Here is a 22,418-nt window from a genome sequence, read left to right on the forward strand (position 1 = left end):
GGGGAGGAAGTAGTGTTTGGACTATATTAGAAATCACCGGTCTATCTTTTTATGGACCCCTATATTTGTATTGTGGAGAATATCTTAAAATAATTAAACTTTTAAGCCTCTATGTGAGCTAACTAACCTGTAAGTCAATACTCAGGACAAACGACAACCCTATGGCTCACTGCTCTCAGAGGGCGCTGTAGCAGCTCAAATTCCCGCTAAATTCGCAAAGATTTTAGTTTGCATACTTAAAGGAAGAAGAGAATGTAAAAGAACTAAACAGATTTTTTTAATTTCAAATGTATTCATAAAAAAATGACAGAAATATATGAGGCGGCTATAAGGATTAAACTAATTAATTTTGCTGCAAAAAAGTAGTTACTGGTGTGATAAAAACATAGTTTCAGAGTAAGCTATTTAATTTTTAAGTATCATTGAGCCCATACTAATGACGCATGGCTTAATGCGACATATTTAAATAAAATCTTTCACGGAGCCTGTGCATATAATGCTATTCCTAATGTTATCGGGTTATTAATCACTACTAATGCGGTTCAGAGACTGAAAGGCTGTAAACCACAGGAAATGGACACAAATAGGATGCACATTCAGGCATGACATTATGATATCTGTCTAGACAGACAGAGCCCATTTTGTGTGATAAGAGCCAACCAAATTGATGTGGTTAGACATATCATAATTTTCAATGTTTTATAAAAAAAATCTAAATGTGAGTTATTGCAAGTCCTGAGAGAACTCTAATAAAAATGTCTGGAGTTTTTTTTTGGCCTAAAAGCTGCATAATTATAATAATAATAATAACAAAAAATACAATAGATCAAGTGATGATTGGAGTGTGACTTCAAACAGAGGCCATTACATCAAACCATATTACGCTATGGCTTTTTTGTTGCCAATTGACTCCTGACATGAGCGTTCAGAGTTTTGCATTATCCAAAGTAAAATTTTGCACATAGTTTCTTATTAAATACCACGTTACAAAAATGCAACTTTAGCCCATGGAAGTAGAAAGAGTTTGAACTATTTAATGGAAATATATGATAATTTATTCATTTATTATGGTCTGACAGGCTTTCTAAACATCAGTCAGACAGCAACGTATCTTTTTGATTAAATGTGAATTGTAGATTGATTGTATGTTAGTGTGTTTTTTAATTGATCAGCTTCACAACATTATTAAAACATATTTTTATTTATACTTTGCATCTCTGCAATCTATAAGAAGTCCCACTTACTTGTAAACTTTTAAGTAGAAAGTCAGCAAATGAGCTTAACACTTATCAGAAAGTTTACATCTTATCAGTTGTTGTTTCAGCGATCTGGGAAACTGCAAACATGATCATGAGTGTCCAAACTCACCAAGTTTGAGAAATACACTAATGTCACTGGCATGACTCTGAATCCTCCCACTTCCTGGGAGATTGGAGCTATAAAAAGGTGTTCAGGTGTTTCAATGAGGGAAGAGTAGATTTTCTGAGGTGTATTTTGACACTCAGCACTTGGCGGCCGAGTCTGGGAGGACACACAATGAGTAAGCCATTACCTCTGCATTTCGTTGAGTTTACCATTTATTTTTGAAGTTGTGAAGTTTCTGAGTGTCATTTTTGATAAGAGAGAAGGTCTCTGTGGGCTTGTTTTGAGGCATTTTTATCAGCTGGAGTGGAGAGTTTGTTTGTTCGACATTGCCGCAAGTTCTTGTAGAAAACGCTTTTTGCTTCTGGCTGCCCACCAAAAACTAAAACTGTTTTTGTTTTTTCAGAGGACACCGACAGTGACCAGTTAAAAAATGTCCCCCAAAGCACTGAAAATGGCATTGACAATGAGGCATTTGAAATGGGGGTAGGTATTGATGTTTTTTTTTCTTTTATAATCTTGTATTTTAAAAAAGTCCTAACCATTTTTGCATGAAATGCTTTTATTTTCTTAGGAGGACAGGTATTCTGACAAAGGAAGCATCAAAAGTCAGAGTAAAAAGACAAAGAAAGGATTGGGAACGTACTTGAGGTTCGTGAAGTTGAGATATTTCATAGAGTGGAGCAATACAGCCATAACCCAGGAGGAGCCTACTTCTTCATGTTGTTTTGTAAAGACTGCATATCTATAGCACTGTTTTTTGTATAACATGCATGCTTCAAAAACATTCATCCACCTCCTTCCATATGTCAGGTAGAAATGGATAAATTTTAAAAGATCAGTAATGAGACTTGTGTATAGTTTAACAGTCTATAGTTACATGTATTTTTTCTTTTTAGTTTGACCTGTCTTTTCATCTGTTCTGTATTCCAGCCAAGTTTCCAGGCCAATTAATGCCACTGAGAAGTACTTCAAAGCTCATTCAAAAATTTTTAAGTATGTTGTCCTTGGCATTCTTGGAGCAGGTAATAATACATAAACTTAGTCTTTTTTCTAACATTTTATTCCATTTCTTCAAAATAACAAAAAAACTCAAATGAGATTCTCAATATTTTAACTTTTGCAGGTTATGTGGCGTACTTCATTGCAGCCTGTGTGTTGGATTTCCAGAGGGCCACTGCACTCGTCGTCCTCACTATTTTGGCTGTTGTTGCCACTTCTTATGAACTTTTGATGAAGTACAAAGGAGAAAGCATCAGCCACTTTTTAAAACCTGCAGTCAAATGCTTTCGGTCCAACTTAAAATGGCTAAAATGGTGATTGTACATAACAACTTTTACCTAAAAATCAAAAGGTTCACTTTCTAAAGCATGCAAACCCGTGAAGATGTGCTGCTTCTCATGTTCTGCAGGGTTTTCATCCTGGCAGTTGTTGTCCTGCTGGTGGTGTGGCTAGTTTTAGACACAAGCAAGCGCCCAGAGCAGCTTATCTCTTTTGGAGGTGTGTGCATGTTCATTGTGCTTTTATACCTCTTCTCAGCACACAGGTCAATGGTGAGTTTCGCACTAACTCTAATCAGAATATTCCTAATGGTTTTGTTGTTATGAAACATGCTTAGCTTTTATGCATCTAGTTATCTGCAGGCCTTTTAGCTGAGACTTTGGCTATCACTTGACCTTGTGTCCCTTGTAATAACACCATAATTTATGGATACTGACAATAAATTCTTTTTCAGATCTCATGGAGGCCAGTTTTTTGGGGTCTGGGCATGGAATTCTGTATTGGCCTTTTTGTTATAAGAACAGAGCCTGGACTTATTGCCTTCGACTGGCTTGGGAAACAAGTACAGGTAAAACTTTAGATAATGACACTAATGAACATGATTTTTGTTTTTTGAAAAATGTTTAACCAATATTAAGGCACTAAATACTTCATTACAATATTTTGGCTCAAAGTACTGTACTGTTTCTGGCGATTCAATAACAGTTGCATAAAACAAGAAAAATTATTTAAAGATTGGTGAGAGTTTTTGGTCAACATTTACTCCTGTGACATGACTCCTAATCTCTTAGAGTGTATTTTCAACTGATGGTGTCATACCTTTATCTCTAGAGGAATTTTATGTTTTTAAGGGTCGATTCAGTAGAATGTGCGCACAGGCATGTGTCTTCTAATTACTTTTTAATTATTGTTACAGCCTCTTATCTTTATTACATGCAATTTCCCTCATACATTTTCAAATTTACCAATTTTTTGTTTTTATTTCTTCAAATGGAGTTACTAGTACTGTATTACAATGAGATCATGTTTGTCTCATCGTACCTTTTCTTTTTCTTTAAAATGCAATTTGTCTCATCGTACCTTTTCTTTTTCTTTAAAATGCAATTTCAGGTGTTTCTTGATTACACCAAAGAAGGCTCATCATTTGTTTTTGGAGACCTGATTGCTAACATCTTTGCCTTTCAAGTAAGTTTGACATTGGATTCAAAAGCAGTGGTGATGATTTTAATTACTTGATTTGTTTAACTTTAGCTTCAGGATTTCTTCCTAGGCTTTGCCCATTGTGGTCTTCTTCAGCAGTGTTATGTCAATCCTCTACTTTTTGGGCATCATGCAGTGGCTTATTTTAAAGGTAACATGTGACACTTGAGGCATGTCAACATTGCTTACTCATACAATCTAATACAGTCACATAAAGCAATGTGTTGTCATCCAAACAGATCTCATGGGTCATGGAAATAACAATGGGAACCTCTCCTACAGAAACCTTAAGTGTGGCAGGCAACATATTTGTTGGACAGGTATCCAAGATAGAACCTCAAATCTGAATTGTTTTACCCTGACATAGCAAGCACAACTCTCATGAAAAATACAGAAATTGTTTTGTCTTAGGGTTTCTGTTTGTGTTTCTATCTTAGACTGAGGCTCCACTGCTGATTCGCCCCTATTTGAAGGAAATGACCAAATCTGAGATCCACGCCGTCATGACGGGTGGATTTGCCACCATAGCAGGCAGCGTCATGGGAGCATTTATCTCATTTGGGGTAAGATACAGCGCATATTGTGTGGCAAATATAAGCAACCACAACAAAATATGGTAACAAATTCTTACCCACCTGTATGGATCACTGAAAAGACACATTCACATGAGAAGGAAACGTTGATGAAAGAAAATAAAAGAAGAATAAAATTGTTGTTGGCAGCGACATATGACTTTTTTTTTATTTACTAGACTCTTACTTCGACCAATATTCTATTTCGATTCTTGATCTCTTCTTGATTAGACTTTCATTGCCAAAAGCCAAAAACTGAAAAGGGAAATTTATTGGAGAAAATTATTAAGATAATTGTTGGGGTTGAAAAATCGCTAGTGTTTCAATTGCTTGTTGCTGACCAATTATCAACTTGTGTTAAAACGATGACAGATTGGGTGCAGACACAGCGGGACACTAGAACGCTGTTGACCCTCCAACCGTTGAGAGGATGTCCACCTGAAGACTACACTGACATGGTTGCACCCTTGTCCTCACAACAGATCTCTGATATTTCAGAGTGTGGAGCATAAATGTTAGTTAGGGTGTAAAATATTTGTATGACGCCTGATGTCTTTTCTTGAGGTCAACCAGTGCCTTCTAGCAAATTGGTTTGTTGTCTATTCATGTATTTTTCATTTAGCTATTACTTGTTTGGACAATCACTTCTGTATTTTGCAATTGGACTGCAGGTTATGGGGCACACACTTTTACAGCAACCTACAGATCACTGTTTAGGTTTTTTTGAGTGGGTTTTTAAGAAGACTGAAGTGTACTTGTTAGGAAAGACAAAGCACATGTTTGTTCAATTCAATTAGATTGGAAAATATCAATTTATGCAAAAACTTGTCTTTTTTATATCTTATCAAATTAATAAAACCAGATTGTTTAAAACAAAAATTAATTTTCCTAAACTTCCTAAACTGCAAAGCGGCTCTGATTCACTTAATAAATTCACAATGTTATTTTTTCTTAAATGCAACAAAAGATAGCTGCCAGGCACTGCATCAAAGTGATTGCATAATCTATAATTCCATGAAATTATCTTAAATTGTAACATGTTTTTCTAAAGTAATATTTAATCAAATCAGTTTCTAAAAAATAGCATTTCTGAAATAAAAAAACTGGTCAGTTTAACGACACAATGAAAAGAAGAGAAAACAGATTGAAATAAAAAAGCAAATTTTTAAATAAATATATCAGTGACATATTTTTAAAAAAGTGATTCACATGAGTATTAATTTCACCTTACAGATTGATGCCTCTTCTTTGATATCTGCCTCTGTGATGGCTGCTCCGTGCGCTTTAGCCATCTCTAAACTGTCTTACCCTGAAACTGAAGAAAGTCCCTTCAAGGCCGAGAAGAATATCAAAGTTGCTTGTGGGTATGTCTATGCAGTTTTTTTTTTCCACCTTGAATTATGGCAGGATTTTTCTTACTAAATACATTCCATCTTCATTTTCCAGGGATGAACAGAACATTTTGGAAGCTGCCAGCAGCGGAGCATCTGCATCAATTGGGCTTGTAGCTAACATTGCAGCCAATCTAATAGCCTTTCTCGCCATATTGGCTTTCATAAATCAGGCGTTGAGTTGGCTAGGAGGGATGGTGGGATATCCTGAAATAACTTTCCAGGTAATGTCGGAGAAAAAAAAAGTGATGTGCTCATTCAAAAACGCTTTACCAAGTTTGAATTGTCGCATCACATTTTGAGAGATGTCTGTCAAAATTCCTCTAATTTCATCTGCTCTTGTTTTCACAGTTGATTTGCTCTTATGTATTTATGCCTGTAGCCTTCATGATGGGAATACCTTACGATGAGAGTTTCACGGTGGCTGAATTAATCGGCACCAAGGTCTTCTTAAACGAGTTTGTGGCTTATGAGAAGTTATCCGAACTTAAGAGCAACAGACTCAATGGAATGGATGAAGTTATTGGAGATGAAAGACAGTGGATATCAGTGAGTAAAAGTTCTGACTTTTTCTGATTACTAATATGGCTAGTGTAAAGAAATGTAGATTTTACAACACCACCTACAAAATGGAAATATAACTAAATATCTATTACTTTCTTGCTTTAGGTGAGATCAGAGATTATCACCACCTATGCCCTTTGTGGGTTTGCCAATTTCAGCTCCTTGGGTATTGTTATTGGAGGCCTGTGTAGGTATTTCTTTAAATCAACCTTGTCCTCACTCAAAAGACCCAGGGACCCATCTTATGAGAATTTTTATTATAGCATCCATAAGCCCATCAAGAAGAAGTGACATCTCTTCTCTGGTGCTGAGAGCCATGATAACCGGGACTTGCGTTTCTCTCATCAATGCGTGCGTCGCAGGTATATTTACAACACGTTTTTAGATTCTGTCTGGAGCTTTTTTCTGCACTGTGTAACGTGAATTATTTCATTTTTGTTTTTCAGGGTTACTCTTTGTGCCTCCACTTGACTGCGTGGGGATTTTTCGGGGCTCTGCATTCAATGCCACAGATTTAAACATCCAACAGTGCTGTCAAGACTTGTTTCAGAGGTTTGTATTTCTACTTTTGGTACCTCTTGTGACTAAACATAGTTAAATGGTAAATGGTAAATGGCGTATACTTATATAGCGCTTTCTACCTTCTTACGAAGGCCCAAAGCGCTTTACAGTCACAGTCCCATTCACCCATGCACACACACATTCACACACACATTCACACACTGATGGCGGCTCCGCTGCCGGACACACTGGCGCCAACCTCCCACCAGAGGCAAGGTGGGGTTCAGTGTCTTGCCCAAGGACACTTCGACACATGGGCGTGCAAGGCGGGATTCGAACCTGCAATCTTACGATCATGGGTAACCGCTGCACCACGGCCGCCCCGTGGTGCAGCGGTTAGTTTATTTTGAATTGTGGCATTCCTGTTGTGTAATGTGCCATTCATGTACTTATTGTGTCTTTTGCAGCACTGTGAATAATGGAAACATCACATTTGAAGGACAATGGAGCTCCATTCCCAATGTCACATTGTTTTTCTCTAAATGCTGTCAGTGTTGTGGGCTTTCTGATGTGCCGGTTTGTCTGTAGACATGAAATCTTTGCAAACGCAGGCTTTAAGCGAGAACAGTATATCAATTGTTCCCAAAATTTTTCTTTTTGTTTTTTACAAATAAAGCTTTTCAAAGTGGCAAATCGCTTTTCCTGCTGATTCCTGATCAGCACAGGAGCCACTTTTAAAAGGAAGCAAATATTAAAAACAAATGATAAAAACTCATATCTCATATAGGCTCACACGCCAAGGAAGACGGTTAAAGGAACATACAAGATAAGAGTAAGGTATTATAAAATTTTATTTTATTGTAGGTGGTGTACATGTGCTGAGCTTTGAAAGCATGATAAGGAAATGGCAACAGAATAAAAGTAAAGGAGCTATGTTCATTTTTGTTAGCTTGGTTTTTAACAAGAAAATTGACAAATAATTTGATTATCATAAAAGTGGATATACATAACAATTTTTTGTACTTTAGATCTTGCTTGATGCCATATTTCTGTATTTTTACATCAGCTTGTTTTTGTCAAGCTCCAGTACAAACATTAAGTTTTGTGCGTACCCTTGGAGGATCATTTTATTTGTTTTTTACTGTATATTAAATTAATTTGTGGCATCATACCAAAGCCACACCTTGCTGTAAGATATGTAACTTTGGAAACACTGAGACATGAACACTTTGTATACTGTAAATTTGAATGGAACTCTTCTGATGTGTTTAAAAATACATGTGAATGAAAAAGATCTTTGGATTTATTTGACACATTTATTAAAAAAAAAACGTAGAATACATTACTTTCATTCAGTCATTCACACACTTTTCTTTTGAATTTTTCATCACACTGACATTTAACCCTTTGATTTTATTTGCCTTTAAAACAATTTCACATCATTGCATCATCACTGTATGATATTTCACCTTTAGAAAGGATTCCCTTCAAAGTTTCTTTGTGAAGACTTCATGCCATTTAGGAAGTCTTTCAAAGACAACTTAACTTTACTGTAGACTTTATATTTGAATTTTTATAAATCATTAACTATGAGTCCACTTCAGAAATTCCTGTGAATTTCATGCTCAGACTTTGATACTTTGAAGAAGGTCGCGATCTCTGTTAGAATTTAACAATCTGTGGAAAGTTATGACAAGCAGGAAATGTGTCTTTTTTAATGCTAATCCTCATTTCCAGTAAACTACTTCTGCATTTTAGAATTTGAAATGCAAGAAATGCTATCAAAGCTTTATTTATTTATTTTGCTTTTTATTTGTCAGCTCTTTTAATCAGGATTTTTGTAAAGTACAGTAAAGGTTGGGATCTATGAACATTTTTATTAACCACACAGAAAATACTGGAAATTTACTGAAAATAATGCCAAAATATCTGCTTTTACTCAACCAATAACTAAAAATTAGGCTTTTATTCTTCATCATTAATAATTCTAGCATGTGTAGCATAAAGATCTGCAGAGGATTTCTCCCAAAGTAACCCTCTGCCTCTGTATACGTCACATTACAAATAAGAATGTGTTTGTTACTAATAATCCTACCTACTAATAACACATACACCTAATCTATGGTTGTGGTCAGTTATATTTTTTAATTTTTAAATATGTAATCACATCTCTATCTAATGTATTTTCTTCAATAATGTTCTTTCATTCACCCAGCAGATAAGACTTTTAGACGTTTAGTTGTAACAGTTTTATGCCATTGCGTTTTCACTCTTTAAATGTCTTGATACAACAACTCTGAGACATATTTCAAAACAATACCATAAAAAATATCCTGTTGTCTCCAACATACTGACAGAAGTGGATGTCTTCATTCAGATTTCTTATAACAAGAAACATCAATAAGAGTGACCCCTGTTATTTCCCTTCTTATCAGATATTTGGTGCTCTTGATAACTGGAAAGAGACTGGTTATACTAAATCAAAAATGCTACAATCCAAGAGAGTTTTTACTTTTCTACCTCATTTCAGTGACAGATTGACTCTCTGCAGGCTTATCTCCCCTCCAGTCTTACTGTCGTCTGTTGCCTGAACTTTTTTTGCAACCTTTGGACTGGAATTCCCCTTTCTAGACATCTGAGGGCTTTGGCCTTTTCGTTGAAGCTGTGGGCTCCCAGTGCTCAACTTGCGGTTAAGCAGTGGACTTTTGGAGCCCTTTATTTTGGCGGGCTGCTGCAGAGTATCTAAAGACCTTAGAGGGCGCAGGCCAAGAAGTCCACAGTAGTAAGTGCACTGATGGTGTGTCAGGAACTGATCAAATACTTGAGGGGAGCCACATTCTGTTAGTCCTTGGTATCTGAAGTGGAAGAGAAAAATGTCACGTTCTTTGCTGTTTTGACAGAAATGCAAACAAAACCATCATCACTGTGGAGATACTGATACTAACCCTTTCGACTTGGTCACAACTTTAACATTTGTTAGTTTTGTTTCAACGCCTGTGGAGAAACCAAAGCAGTTAAAACTAAAATGTTCTTTGAGTCTTAGAAGATCTCTTTAATAACAAATTATAAGTGATTTACCCTCTAGTTGAGTCACCAGCAAATTTCCATGAGTCCACTGATGGATCCAGTGCTGGAAGGTGCAGCATTTCTGCTCAATTTCGGAGGTGTTTTGTGAAATCAGCTGATCTTTGGGACCCATTGTGCAGTACTTGGTGAATGTGGCAGAAAGATCAGCAGAAAGATCAGCCTCCACAGTGGCATATGGCACAGAGTTTGCTGGTCTGTACATCAGATACCTTGGAATCACTCTAAAAAGTACAAAATAGTGTTAGGACTAAAGCAATAAAGTGTCTTTCTTACATTTGAAAAGTTATAAAATGTGGTGCTTACTCTAAGGAGCAGCCAAAGTTTTCAATAACTCTTGCTTCGGCTGCAAAGATTTTACAATATTCTCGGATCAAGTTTTGCACTTTGCATTCCTGTCAAAACGGAGATTTCAGTCAAGCAAAGGGTTTCTCTGTTATGAGTCAGATTTATTTTTTATTATACTCACCTGCTTGGTAATATCTAGATTTCTCTCAATGAGGTTGGTCTCCTGTCTGTTCCCGTAGGCGATTGGGTTTTGAATTTTAATGATGCAAGTGCTCCCAGACTCAAAGACAGGATCCAGGCCGTAAATGACCTTCACCCTGCTGGTTTTGTGCGTACAGCCCTCTCCAACTTGAAGTGCCTCTGTAAAAATACGACCAAAGTACTTTTCGCCCCAGCTTCCACAGTCTGCCAGGCCTCTGGTGAACAGCAAAGGGGTCATCTCTATCTCCTCTCCAACTGAAAGGACACATATCATAGAATTACCATGAAATATAACTCATGCGACAACTGAAAGATGTTGCACACCAAGCTAAATACCTTCCAAGTCGTCTTTTAGTAGTATTTCAGATAGAACTGGAAAAGCAGAACTTAAACAATTAGGATAATTGTTGGTATAAAATATGCATTTTGCTTTTTTTTGTTGTTTTCTACCATCGCTGCTGAGCAGGAAGTCAGTGGTGTCACTCCCGTAGTCATTACTGATAGTACAGCCATAAACACCACAGTCTTGGTTGGATGCGAGGACAATAGCCAGTGCTACCTGGCTTTCATCTCCTCCACTTAAATGACAAAAAGTGGAAAACAAACAACTTCAGTCTTGTCAGATGTAAACTTCAACCCACAAGATGTCGCTGTGACACAGGAGGTGCTGCTCTCCCGGGGCACTTGGTGCCTATTTAGACTTTTAATGAACCCCAGAGAGGGGAAAATGTTGTGTCATGTTACAGTTTAGGTGTCTAGCCAGAGATTTCACCTCTCTGTGTCATAGCAGATGGCTTCAAAGTCACATGAGTTGGACATATCTACAGTGAAGATATGAGAATGACAGAATGCCATGGGATAGACTTTAAAACCAAAATAAATCCTCTGTGCCGTGCTGTTTTGTTTTGGCAGAACATCCAGCTTTACTAGTCATGATAGTTCTTGGAATTATTACAGTAAAAAAAGTGGAAAGTGTCTTTCTCCAAGATATGTCATGCAATAGTTGTACCAAACATGCTTACATAAGTGTTATTGTTCAGTAGGGGAAAATACCTTCTCTTAATTTCTAGTATTTCATCATCATCTTTGTACCACTTAATAGTGGAGTCAGTGAGCACATTAAAGAACTGGCACCACAGCTTGAGGTGTCCTGAGGCATCTGGGAAGGGCTCTGCCCGGATTTTACGTATAACCTGAGGAGCTAGAGGCAAAAATGTGAAGTGGGGAGGGGAATTATTACACCAAAGGTACTATTACAGTACACTGCACAAATGGTACAATGTCTTGATCTTGGTGTGCTAAAGTATATACAAAAAGTTCTGGTTACATAATAAAATAGGGGTGAATAACATTTTAATGACAATTTGATTCGTATCATAATTTGTGGTTGCTTATATAATTCAGAGTCGACATAGGTTCATTTTGAATAATTTGTGTTGATCTGATTCACTGACCTAAAAACATTTCAGGACATTCTTAGCCAAAACTCCACCGGTGTGACTCAAAGATAAATACCTGGCTACTGTACAGTGCAGCTGAAGTTTTCCAGATTCTTGGTATTTCTTGCAAGATTATGAAGTGTAAATTAAATATGACAACAAACAAACAAGTGAACAAGAATTAAGGTTAAATCCATTCACATTTTAGCTTTTATAAAGTTCAGCCCGTTGCTGTTTTTCCACATAAAAATGGTTGTGTGTCCTTGTAAATTCAAAGTCTTTCCACACATTGGACTTTAATGATGATTTGATCATTTTTTGCTGCCATAACATGTTTTTTGTTTGCTGTGATAGTAGAATAATCCTACCTACTGTACCTCAGTGCAAATGGTATTTTCCAATATCGATGTAATCAATTTATTTCCGTTTGAAACAATTTTTTTATGGTATAGTTCGATTTGATTACCATCTTGTCTCAGACAGATTAATCTGGTTGGATTTTAGGAATATAAATCGAGTAATTGATTACGTCAAGTCATTGTTACACCCCTATAGTAAAATGTTATAAACTGTGAAATATAATCTTCAAATATGACATCTGCAACACAAACAAACTTGGATTGACAGGATCATTACCTTTCAAAGGGTCTATTTTCTTTTCTGCTAGTTTGTCTTCTGTCTTGCTGCCCACTGGCTCTCCTGCTGACGGCTCCTCCATAACTTTTGGGACATCTAAAGTGGCTTTTCTGCGGCTCAGCAGCGGGGAGCGTCTCTCTACTGGTGGGGTCTTTTGTCCTATTGAAGGCTGCAGTAATGCTGCTCTGCGGGCCTGACTAGGTGACATGTATGGGCTCTCCTTCTTGTTATCTTGCATGCCAAACATAGATCCCTCCATCTCCTCTTTTGTCTTGGATATGAAGATTTTGCGTCGAGCTCCAGAGGCCAGCTCTTCAGGCGTGGCGGACCTTATGAGGGTCAGACTGTCCCTCCGTTTCAGCCGGGGACTGCTTTCACAAGAGAGGGAGGACGTTGGTGTTGAACCCCCACTGAGATCTTCTTCGGTCTTGTCACTCTGATGGTCACTCACAGATATCACAGGAACAGATGATGAAGGGTCATTTTCGGAATCCAAAACAGTTTTTGTCATAAATTTCCGAAGGCTGGCGGGACTTAATGATGGGTATGTTGGCGGTTTGGAGCTGAGTCTTTCTATGGAAGGTTTGCTTTTCAGGTAATCTTCAACCGACTGAGGAATCTCTGTCTTGATTTCCTTCAAGGGTTTTGGTTTAGAGAGGTCAGGGCCAGAGTTTTTATCTGGTGGTTCATTAAGTGACTGAACATTGACACCAACTATTGGTATCAAAGTTTCAGAAAGCATTATTGGAGTCTTATCGCTTCTACTCTTTTCAGAAATATCATTACTGCCACATGTCTGAATTCTTTCAGACTTCATGGTGTTATCAACACTCTTTGTTCCTCTTTGCGTGTCAGCAGAGGTTTCTTTTTCTCTACACTTGCTCTGACTGGGTTCAGAATCACTTTCATGACAAGTGACAGAAATTGGAGGGACCACAATAAGAGGCACCCTTGAAACTTCACAAACCTGTTGCACCTTTGAATCAGTGCTGAGTGCACCATTTTCTTTGTCTTCTGTGTCCATGACATTTATAACAGGGATTGATGTGTTGTCCAACTGATGAGGCTTCTCACTGCTCTGCACATGTAGTTCTTGCTGCTCAAATAAGGATTGAGCAACTTCCTTAACTTTTTGAGTAGGTGAGAGGTCGTGAATGCTTGGTGTAGAGAATGGGACAGGACAATCAGGCTCACTGTCGTGTTGAGTGCTTATATCTGATTCATGAGTTGTGTCATGCTTTTGCAAATGACTTGATTCTAGTTTGCTTAGAGCCAAAATAGTTAGAGGCAAGGTAGTTTCTTTAATCTCAGGGTCAATTATTTTAGTTTTGGGGAATCCAACATAGTTATCAGGACTAAAATCTTCTGTAAAAAGTTTTTTATCTGAGATATCATCTGTGTCAGAAATCTGGATTTTTGGAACATTTTCTGAAGCGTAACCAAGACCCCCACTCAAGCCTCTCATGTTGGTGTGTTCTTGGATAAGGTTATCATCGCCTCCATTATTTTGGAACAGAGAAATGCTCTTGGATTCATCCAACACCTCTACATTAACTGATATGTTCTTTTCAGTCTTTAGCTCAGGATGTAAACGTTCATTTTGGGCAATACCAACCTTCTCTTGGGTTCGGTCTTGTGTTTTCAGACCGTTACACATATACTTCTCTAAGTTTTTATCCAGCACAAACTCTAGTTGCTCTTTTAACTTTCTGTCAAATACCTCCTGGCTTTGAGTAAAGGTTGAATTTGAGCTCTGTATTGTTCCATCATCATTGACCTTTGTGAGTTCCCCAATGGCAGATGTGTGGCCGTGCAGCTTTTGTAGATCAATGTTCTTTAAAGGGGCTCCAGTGAGTGAACTTCCTCCATCACTTTTTTGAACAACTGAAACTTGTTCATTCTCGTTTTTGAAATGATCTGCTATTGTATCCTTTGCCCGTGTGGCAGAAAAAGTAGACTGCACCTGATCTGGTGTTCCAGATTCACACAGCTCCATTTTGTCTTCTAAAGAAGAAACTGTTATTTTAGTCAAATCCGATCTGTTAATATCTGAGAAAGGAGGCTCTGTGGATTTCACTTCATCTTTCTCTTCTCCAAATAGGTTGTTGGGGGACTGGCTCTTCTCTGTGTTAGACTGCCTTTTATCACCCATTGTGTTGACTCCATTGTCACCAATTTCTAGAATGTGGCCGTCTGTCGCTGAGACAAAACTCTCAGAAGGAGGCTGCCAATTCTCTAAATTAGGTAAAGTTGGCTTTAGGGGGCAGTCTTCTTTTAATGGAACTTGGAAATGTGGCAAATCTGACAAATCTTCCTTTGGGGAAGAAATATCTGTTCCAGCCTTGAGGTTAGGCTCTTCCGAAACTACATTTGTATTAGACTCCTCTTTGTCAGCAGAAACTACCTCAGAGATCATGCCGTTAGCCTGACAAAAAAAGTAAACAAACACAATACATATGTTAGGTTTCTGAACTTTCAGCTTGCTTTCACTAAGATCAAACAACCTTTATTTTTCACTTAACTTGCATAAAACAGGCTGTATTTATTCAAAGAGTATTTAGAGCAACATTATAAAATGTTTTTTAGCAGTGACCTTTGATGGTGTCATACTTGGACTAAGGATGCTTCTGTTGATGTTTTACCACTAAAAGATTAAACCGTTAAGTTGCTAATTAGTCTTAGATGACTTCATAACTGAAATTAGTTAGCAAGAAAATCGTCAGTTTAAAAGTATGACCTCAGTGAGTTAATATGTCCTTCTGCTTTTTGACCCGTCAGCTTATTTTGGGAACTTCTTAACCTCCTGTCATGTGCAACCTCGCTGAAACTGAGTGTTGGCACTCACATACCCAGTCCAAGAAAATACTCAAGTATTTACACAAGCTTTCTTTCTAGGGTTAATTCCATGTGTGTATGGAAAACAAAAGACTTCTGCTGTTAGCAACTTTACGCTTTCATTTGTTAAAGCAAGAAATGCAAGAAAAGCAACAAAAACCCAAAAGGCAGCATTACAAAGTGTTTGTTTGCTGGACCTCTAAGAACTCAGACAGGGGAATTCCCTGTCTGTTTGCCTAGGGAGTGGCAAATAAAATATTTGTTGAGCAGTGAATAAGTGATAGATATGCCTATTTTTTCTTTTTCAAGGTAAAAATATAAGACAAATATTCACTTTCTTTAAAAAGAAATTCAAATAGTTGAAGAGAGCTGTGAGGTTAATCTGGGCTATGCCTGTACATGTGTTTCTCTCTTGCGACATCTGTTTTTGCTGCTCACATCGACAGGTTTTATGCAGACATGTAACGCAACTGTGTGCTTCCTCGTGACTACATGCTTTGAGAGCCACAACTACGATAAAAACAAGAAGTTGCTGTTCTCGATAGAAAGAAACTGATGTCACATTCAGTCTAAAAATGAAGTTCTTATCACGTTAACATCTCTAAATGAAGGACAGTGCCTTCTCTTATCAGGGAAAACATTGTTCATATTACAATTTACTTCCCCTGTTAAGTGTGTGCTCTAGTTCCACATTACATACGCTAAGCAGGTGTGTAATGAGACATGTTTACATCAGTTTCCTTTTTCCCTCTTTATTATTCACCACAAGAAAGAAAACCTTTAAAATGTGAAGAAATACTTATCATTTTGCAGCATTTTAATTAAAAACATTATTTGAATACAAATACTTTTAATTGTTTCTCACAGAGAAAAAAATATTTAAAAAATGCTTTTAATGACTTCTAAAACATATTGCAAAGAAATTTAGACTTGTCCAGCTCAATCATTCAATATGGAATGTCTTTTGTAAATGAATTGAAAACACTATTTTTATTATATATGGTATCTGAAAATAAAACTCCTTTAATGATGTCAGTGGTTCACCTTGTCTTAAACTTTTTTAAATTCCTGCTCAGTTAACAAACTGGATTTAGGTGTAATTATAAAAATATAACTGATCCAGTAAAATCTAATCCAGTAATAATACATAAATTCAACTGATAAACTTAGTCACCCTAACCTCAAATAAAGCAACAACATTGCCGGACATGAAAGAATCTCAAATGGGGATGATGAGAGGACAGACGTATTGCTGTTCAGACCCCCTCGCTTAAGATGAGGCACAGGTTTATTTTCGGATTCTGGAGGACGGAGGGGGAGTGTGGGGGTGTGAGGACTGAGGAATCTCTGACAAGGCCTTCCTTCAGGCTGAAACCTGCCTCTGGATTCTTCCCCCAGTCGTCTGTCATGTGAAGGCTTCTTTGTAATAAGAGCCACTTTTGATAATCAGGTTTCATCATGAAGTCTTATTCACTGGTGTCCCTGCCCCAGTGGGTCAATGTCTGAGATATTCAGCATCCTCACAGTTTAGACATGCACAACCCCCCCACCCAAAAGCATTCCCTGTAGTTCTCTTTTTCCCACTACATTTTTTTTGTTTGTTTGTTTTTTAACCACTGCAAGAGAAGTCATTACAGAGATCCTGTCTCTTTGGCTGCCTCACATGGTTACATGAATGATACTGATTACCATGAGTCATATATGCTTCTTACATAATTTTTACAGTCTTTGCACAAAGTTAGAGGATCATATTTCTAAAGTGAAAGCCAAACCAGTGAAAAACCACAATACTCACCTCTGTGTGAATTGGAAGTCCAAGCAGTGACTTATCTTCAAGTGGTTTGCTGTTTTCTTGCTCTACAGACACCTTCATAGCTTCGGCAGCATCATTAGCCTCTACATTTCTCTTAGAGGTGCGTTCCTGGATGATATTAGGTGATAGTTTATGCTTGGTTTGCATTTCTTTGTGTAGAAAGTCATCCTTAAATTCAAGTCGTTCGATTGGTGCTGACTGTTGCTCCATGCTCAAAGGAAATGAAATGTCATTAGATTTATCCATCACAGGGGGTGCAGGCTCTTCGGTGAGTGGTTTGCACACTTCTGGATTATGCTCTGTGTGCAAAATGATATTGTGGCTTTTGATTTCAGGGAAGATCGACTGTTGTTGAGCCAACGTTTCTGAAAGAATACCTGTTTTTTCCACCTCCATGGACACACTTTCCTGTGTGAGTTGGGTATGCTCTGGCTGGAGATGAAATGATGGAGGCATGTCCAGCTGACAAGGCTGAACTTTAGTGTTTGATTTGTTCAATTCTTTATCTTCATTTTCAATGTTATCCCGAGAGTCCTTTTTACCTTTGCCAAAGAAGAAATCTTTAACCGAGTGGAACATCGAAGAAATGGATGCCTGGATATGGTGGGGATCATGATCCTTATGACCCTTGTTCTGATTATTGACATCTGAACTCCATTTACCGTGAGCTGTTGCATGCATCATTTCCTGCTGTTTTTCTCTGTCCACAACTAATTCCTCTTCTGTTCTTTTGTCTTTTTTGTGCTCTTCCTGTAATGCTTTCTCCTGATTGTTTGACTTGTTTCTCATCTCCTCTTGATCTTTTTCTTTATTTTCTCTGCAAGTAGATGTATCCATGTCTTTAGGGAGCTCTTCTTCAGGTAAGATCGGTCTTTCCTCAGCAGTTTGAGACTGAAGAGTCTCTGCTAAAAACTGTGCTAAACCGATTCCTCCATCATAGCAGTTTTCGCCTCCATTCCCCATTATGTGGGTTCTGTCAGACCCACTGTTACTGCTCTCTTGTGGCTCCACGTTTACAACATTAGAAATCCTAATTCTCTTTCTGGCCAAAGTTTCCTCAGGCCGACATTCTACATTTATAGGTGAAGTGTCCGTGTCTTTGAGATCTGAGCCAATTCCATTTGGTATGGCAGCCTCTCCTGGCAGCTCCACCGACAGTTTGTCTGCTAGTGGGATGGAACGTTTCCTCTGTGGATGTTCTGGGCTTCTTTGTAGCTCTTTCTTCTGTATGTTTTCTTTGCTTACCTTTTTAGTCTGGTCTTCTAAGTCTTTTTTCTTCCTTTCTGCCTTCTGCTTTAGTTTAGCAAAGAACCGCTGGTGGATCTTGTATTCGTTCATGGTACCAACCTCCAAAACTCCAGAGCAAGAAACAATTCCTTTACTGTTAGAGGCAGAGACCTGATAGATTGCTGCATCATCCAATGTGCAACTGAAAACAAAAAATAAAAATGATTTTACAATTAGGATTTATTGAAGAGTGTTGTAACAGTACAAAGATTCCTTTTGTAAATTTTCTACACATGCTCGATCCTGCAGGGTTAAAGAAACTTGAGCCTATTTCAGTGGGTACCAGGAAGAACACTAGTTCATCCTAGCCTAAAGGAGAGAAGTAACCATTCAAACTCAGGGTCCTATTGAAACTAGCTTCAAGTCTGGTTCTTAGGAGCTTTCACCCTTACTAAACAACTAGAATATTTGAGGAGACAAACTGATGTGCACTGAATAACCCAGTGTGAAAGCCCTTTTACAATCACTTGTACAATCAAATTTGAATCTTAAAGATTCCCTCTGTTAATCTTTTATGCTATTTCAAAAGCCTTCCCAGTGGTGTTTGAATTGTGATTGTGCTGTTTTAAGCCAAAATAATGATAATAAAAAAAAACGGTGTTGTTAACTATGTCAAGAACATAGTTTCTGCAGAGTGGCAGTAGTTCATTAAAAGAATTGCCTGTGAGTTGTGGGCAGGACTGTTGGAACCCCCCTGCCCCATTGCTGTGGACTCTCTGTTTACAAGTCTCCCACTAGCTTACAGCCCCTCACACCCCAAACCTAACATTACTGATGCAACAAGAATGGTGAGCAATATTGGAGCTATCCAGTCGTACAGTTTTTAGCGAGATGCCAGTTCGGACGAGGAAAATAAAGAGGTGCATGGATCTAGTCGTCTGCAAGTAGATGCATCAGAATGGAGCGAAGCAGGAGGAGCTTTTGGCTCACCCATTAAATATGCCACGCCCAAATTACATCTTTTTCAAACAGCAATTTTCCATCTGCTTCTGATCGCAAAAATTTGAGTAAAGAAGTATTGAAAATGCAATTTTGAGCTTTATTTTCTTTATGTATATTTATTTATATGTTAAAAAAACCAAAACCCCACTTTACATCGGAGTAGGTCTGCAAACACAACATCCTCTTTTCTTCCTTTCTTTCTTCAGAAGGAAGCTGTAGTAGCCAGAGAAAATCCAAATATGCACTGTGAAAGCATGCAAACTCTCCATAGAAAGATCCCAGCAAGGATTCAAACTGGGAACTTCCTTGTTGTGAAGAAACAATTGGAACGACCACAACAACATGCAATACCAAAACAAAGAAAAGACATTTCTGTTTTCTGGATAAAAAAAAGCCTGCAAGAGTTGCTCTTCCTTACTTGTAAATATGAAGAGTATGGGTTTTTCCATTACGGCGGATTTCATACTTGGGGAGTCCACAATACCTGTCCATTTCTACATCATCCTTATACCATTTCAGTTCAGGAGTGGGGTACCCTGAAGACAAAAATAAAAGAATTTCTCTTGAGAACATATGTATATGTATATATTGTTATTGTCTTAAGTAATTTTATGTGTCTATGATATAATTTGCATGTGCCGTATTGTGTCTTATAAAAAAAATGGAATTGGAGCTGTGTGGGTGTTGTTATTGCATCATATTTGTAATGTGTCACTGCTGCTCCTGGAAAGCCCAGCCCATATAATCTTAAGGAACAGACTTGAATATTCTTTGGTTTGGGGACATATTGAGCAATTCAAAATAAGCAAAGTAGTTAATTTAGAGAGGAAAGACTTACTTTTTATCTCAACTTTGTAAAAGGTATCTACTTAAATCTGACTTTTTAGACTAATAATGCAAACTTTAAAAAGTGATCGGTACCTACCTGAAACCACACATGAGAATTTCACGTTACAGTTTTCTGAAACTGCCTTTGGTTTTAGTGTAGTCTCAAAAGTTGGCTGGATGTCTTCAGTCAGCTGAGCCATAACACTGCACAGAGTGCTCCTGGAAAGAAATGCAGATCCATTAAAGTCCGTTAGTTTCATAATAGTGGAATATTAGATGGACTCAATTTTTTACATATTTCAGTGATGTCTTCACCTTGGCTCAGTGCATTGAGGTTATAATTCAGAATAAAATGTTAATGAAAATCCTTGGTAGTGACAACACTGTGACAACAACATGGATACTTGTGAGATTTCAAACAAAACAGAGCTGCCAATCCAGCACATAAAACCGAAAACAATCATTGGGGAACAAACTAGACAGTAGACATTACAGTTATAATTCATAGTGGTTTAATTGTTGGGATAAACCAATTTATACAGATAAAATGTTAGTTGGGGAGAGTGTTTTGAAATTAGGATTACCTCTTTGGCTTGTAGTGAGAATACCTTGAATAGCTATTAAGATAGGAGGCAAATGAAGGAATGTCATTATTTAATTGGGATCTGCTTCAGGGGAAGCCTATTGATATTTATGTCATCAATTTAACTGCCCTCCTCTTTAACAGATTGAGCATTTTTCATTGAGCATTAAGTTTGCATTGAGCATCTTTAGTCATACCTTACATTTAATGTTTGGTTTTGATTTTTCTTTATTTAATCCGTTTTTAGATTACTTTTGTTAATAAGCAGGTTTCTATTTATATATAACTGTATCAAACCTTTTTCATATTTTTCTACAAGTAAAATTGTATAAAACAAGTTCCTTACCTGTTTTCAGGTCGAACATTTGACAGATAAGTGTTGCGGCTCTCTGAACGACTACTGGAGGAGCTGCCCTCCTCTTCACTGAAGCTGCTGGTTCTCCCATTCCCAGAGAAAGAACGAGTCATTGTCCTCCTTGAAGTCATTCTCCACTCAAGCAATCCACAAAAATATAAAGAAAATTCTAGCTACAGGTATCATCTGAAGTTTGAGAAAATGAAAACTGCCCCCTTGTAAAATCCAGTAGTTAGGGATCATTTAATGGGACCTTCCACCAAAAGAAATCTGGAGATGAAATAAAAAAAAAAAAAACACTACAAATAAGTACATTTCTGCCAGAAGTTAGTAAAAATAAAACAAAACAAACAAAGAACAGTTATCACAGTCACTGATTAAGGCTAAACACTTGTCCTTTCAAACCAAGCAAACTCTGGCACTAGCAAGTTATAAATAGTTTTTCCTATCAGGTTGTTGTAAAGGTTTTAGAGATCAAAATAAAATCTTAGCTCTGAGATTTATTCATGTATATCGACACACTTAGATTGTTTTCTAGTTACCTTAAAATTGCTCCTCATCTTGTTCAACTTACCAAGAAGATGTTGTCAGTGTGCTTTGGAGCTAAAGTCTGTGAGGAAAATCTGTAACCGCCTATCATAGACATGCATGTGTTGCCAGAAGCTCTATTTATAGCAGACCCACAAATAGGTGCAAGGGCCCATCAGATTTTCCAAAACTAAATTTTAGATTTTACTTCATACTTTGAGCTTTAAAGTCAATATTTAAACAGATTGCATTCCCCGTGACTTTTAATGTCATCGGCTATTGTATGAAATTATTTTATGGCTTTGTTATTCCCTGTTGACGATAAATTGCAGACTTCCAAACCATGCTTCATATACTGTAAACAAAAAAGGCGTTAAACATTGTTTTTTTGTGGTGATTATAAAGATATAAATAATTTTATATTTGCTTTACTTTTATTAGTGTAAAAATTCTCAACAAATACAAACAACACCAGATTTTCCCTCAATTTCCTGCAACTAATTACGACAGAGTTTTGGGGCCCTCCAAAAAGAAAAAAAGTAATTACGAGATTTAAAGTCATAAATTTATGACATTTACGAGATTTAAAGTCTAAAATTTACGACTTTAGTCTCGTAATTTAACAGTTATGTGTTTTTTCTCGTAAATTTACAACTTTAAAGTCGTAATTTAAAAAAATAGTTTGTAAATTGGCCCTAAAACTCTGTGGTTACTAAGCCTCAGTTTCA

General features: G+C 37.3%; 2 protein-coding genes across 8 annotated transcripts; one reads left to right on the forward strand and one right to left on the reverse strand.

Moving 5' to 3' along the window:
• The first annotated feature begins 1,396 nt into the window (after positions 1–1,396).
• Positions 1,397–8,163, forward strand: slc28a1 (solute carrier family 28 member 1). Its single transcript, XM_004070015.5, has 18 exons — positions 1,397–1,540; positions 1,769–1,848; positions 1,937–2,013; positions 2,296–2,387; positions 2,489–2,678; positions 2,774–2,915; positions 3,098–3,211; positions 3,754–3,828; positions 3,914–3,994; positions 4,083–4,163; positions 4,281–4,406; positions 5,649–5,779; positions 5,862–6,030; positions 6,158–6,355; positions 6,476–6,557; positions 6,634–6,732; positions 6,817–6,922; positions 7,339–8,163. Exons 1-18 carry the CDS (start codon positions 1,537–1,539, stop codon positions 7,457–7,459), a joined length of 1,968 nt encoding a protein of 655 aa, XP_004070063.1. The 5' UTR covers positions 1,397–1,536; the 3' UTR covers positions 7,460–8,163.
• A 10-nt stretch (positions 8,164–8,173) lies between these two features.
• On the reverse strand, positions 8,174–21,802 carry alpk3a (alpha-kinase 3a). 7 transcript variants are annotated; one of them, XM_078948739.1, is made up of 16 exons: positions 21,737–21,796; positions 21,154–21,432; positions 20,809–20,841; positions 20,322–20,443; positions 19,815–19,932; positions 17,545–18,596; positions 17,150–17,466; positions 12,520–14,944; positions 11,498–11,645; positions 10,895–11,022; positions 10,781–10,816; positions 10,425–10,699; positions 10,262–10,350; positions 9,950–10,179; positions 9,817–9,865; positions 8,174–9,726 (listed from the first exon to the last, which is right to left on the reverse strand). In XM_078948739.1, exons 2-16 carry the CDS (start codon positions 21,291–21,293, stop codon positions 9,393–9,395), a joined length of 5,496 nt encoding a protein of 1,831 aa, XP_078804865.1. In that variant the 5' UTR covers positions 21,294–21,432; positions 21,737–21,796; the 3' UTR covers positions 8,174–9,392. The 7 variants fall into 7 exon arrangements, with proteins under 7 accessions (XP_078804865.1, XP_011474427.1, XP_078804867.1 ...); XM_011476125.4 differs by having other exon boundaries at positions 21,705–21,788; XM_078948741.1 differs by lacking the exon at positions 20,809–20,841 and having other exon boundaries at positions 21,705–21,802.
• Positions 21,803–22,418: the final 616 nt, after the last annotated feature.

Source organism: Oryzias latipes, chromosome 6 (assembly GCF_053564925.1).
Source record: "Oryzias latipes strain Hd-rR chromosome 6, Olatipes_Hd-rR_3.1".
NCBI lineage: Eukaryota > Metazoa > Chordata > Actinopteri > Beloniformes > Adrianichthyidae > Oryzias > Oryzias latipes.

Coding starts and splice junctions, on each gene's coding strand:
- slc28a1 (XM_004070015.5), top strand. Junction 2,916..3,097: donor TCTCAGCACACAGGTCAATG/GTGAGTTTCGCA, acceptor ATTCTTTTTCAG/ATCTCATGGAGGCCAGTTTT. Junction 6,558..6,633: donor TATTGTTATTGGAGGCCTGT/GTAGGTATTTCT, acceptor TTTTTATTATAG/CATCCATAAGCCCATCAAGA.
- alpk3a (XM_011476123.4), bottom strand. CDS start 21,293: ATGACTTCAAGGAGGACAATGACTCGTTCTTTCTCTGGGAATGGGAGA. Junction 19,933..20,321: donor ATTCTCATGTGTGGTTTCAG/GTAGGTACCGAT, acceptor TTTTGTCTTCAG/GGTACCCCACTCCTGAACTG. Junction 10,817..10,894: donor CTTCCTGCTCAGCAGCGATG/GTAGAAAACAAC, acceptor CTGCTTTTCCAG/TTCTATCTGAAATACTACTA.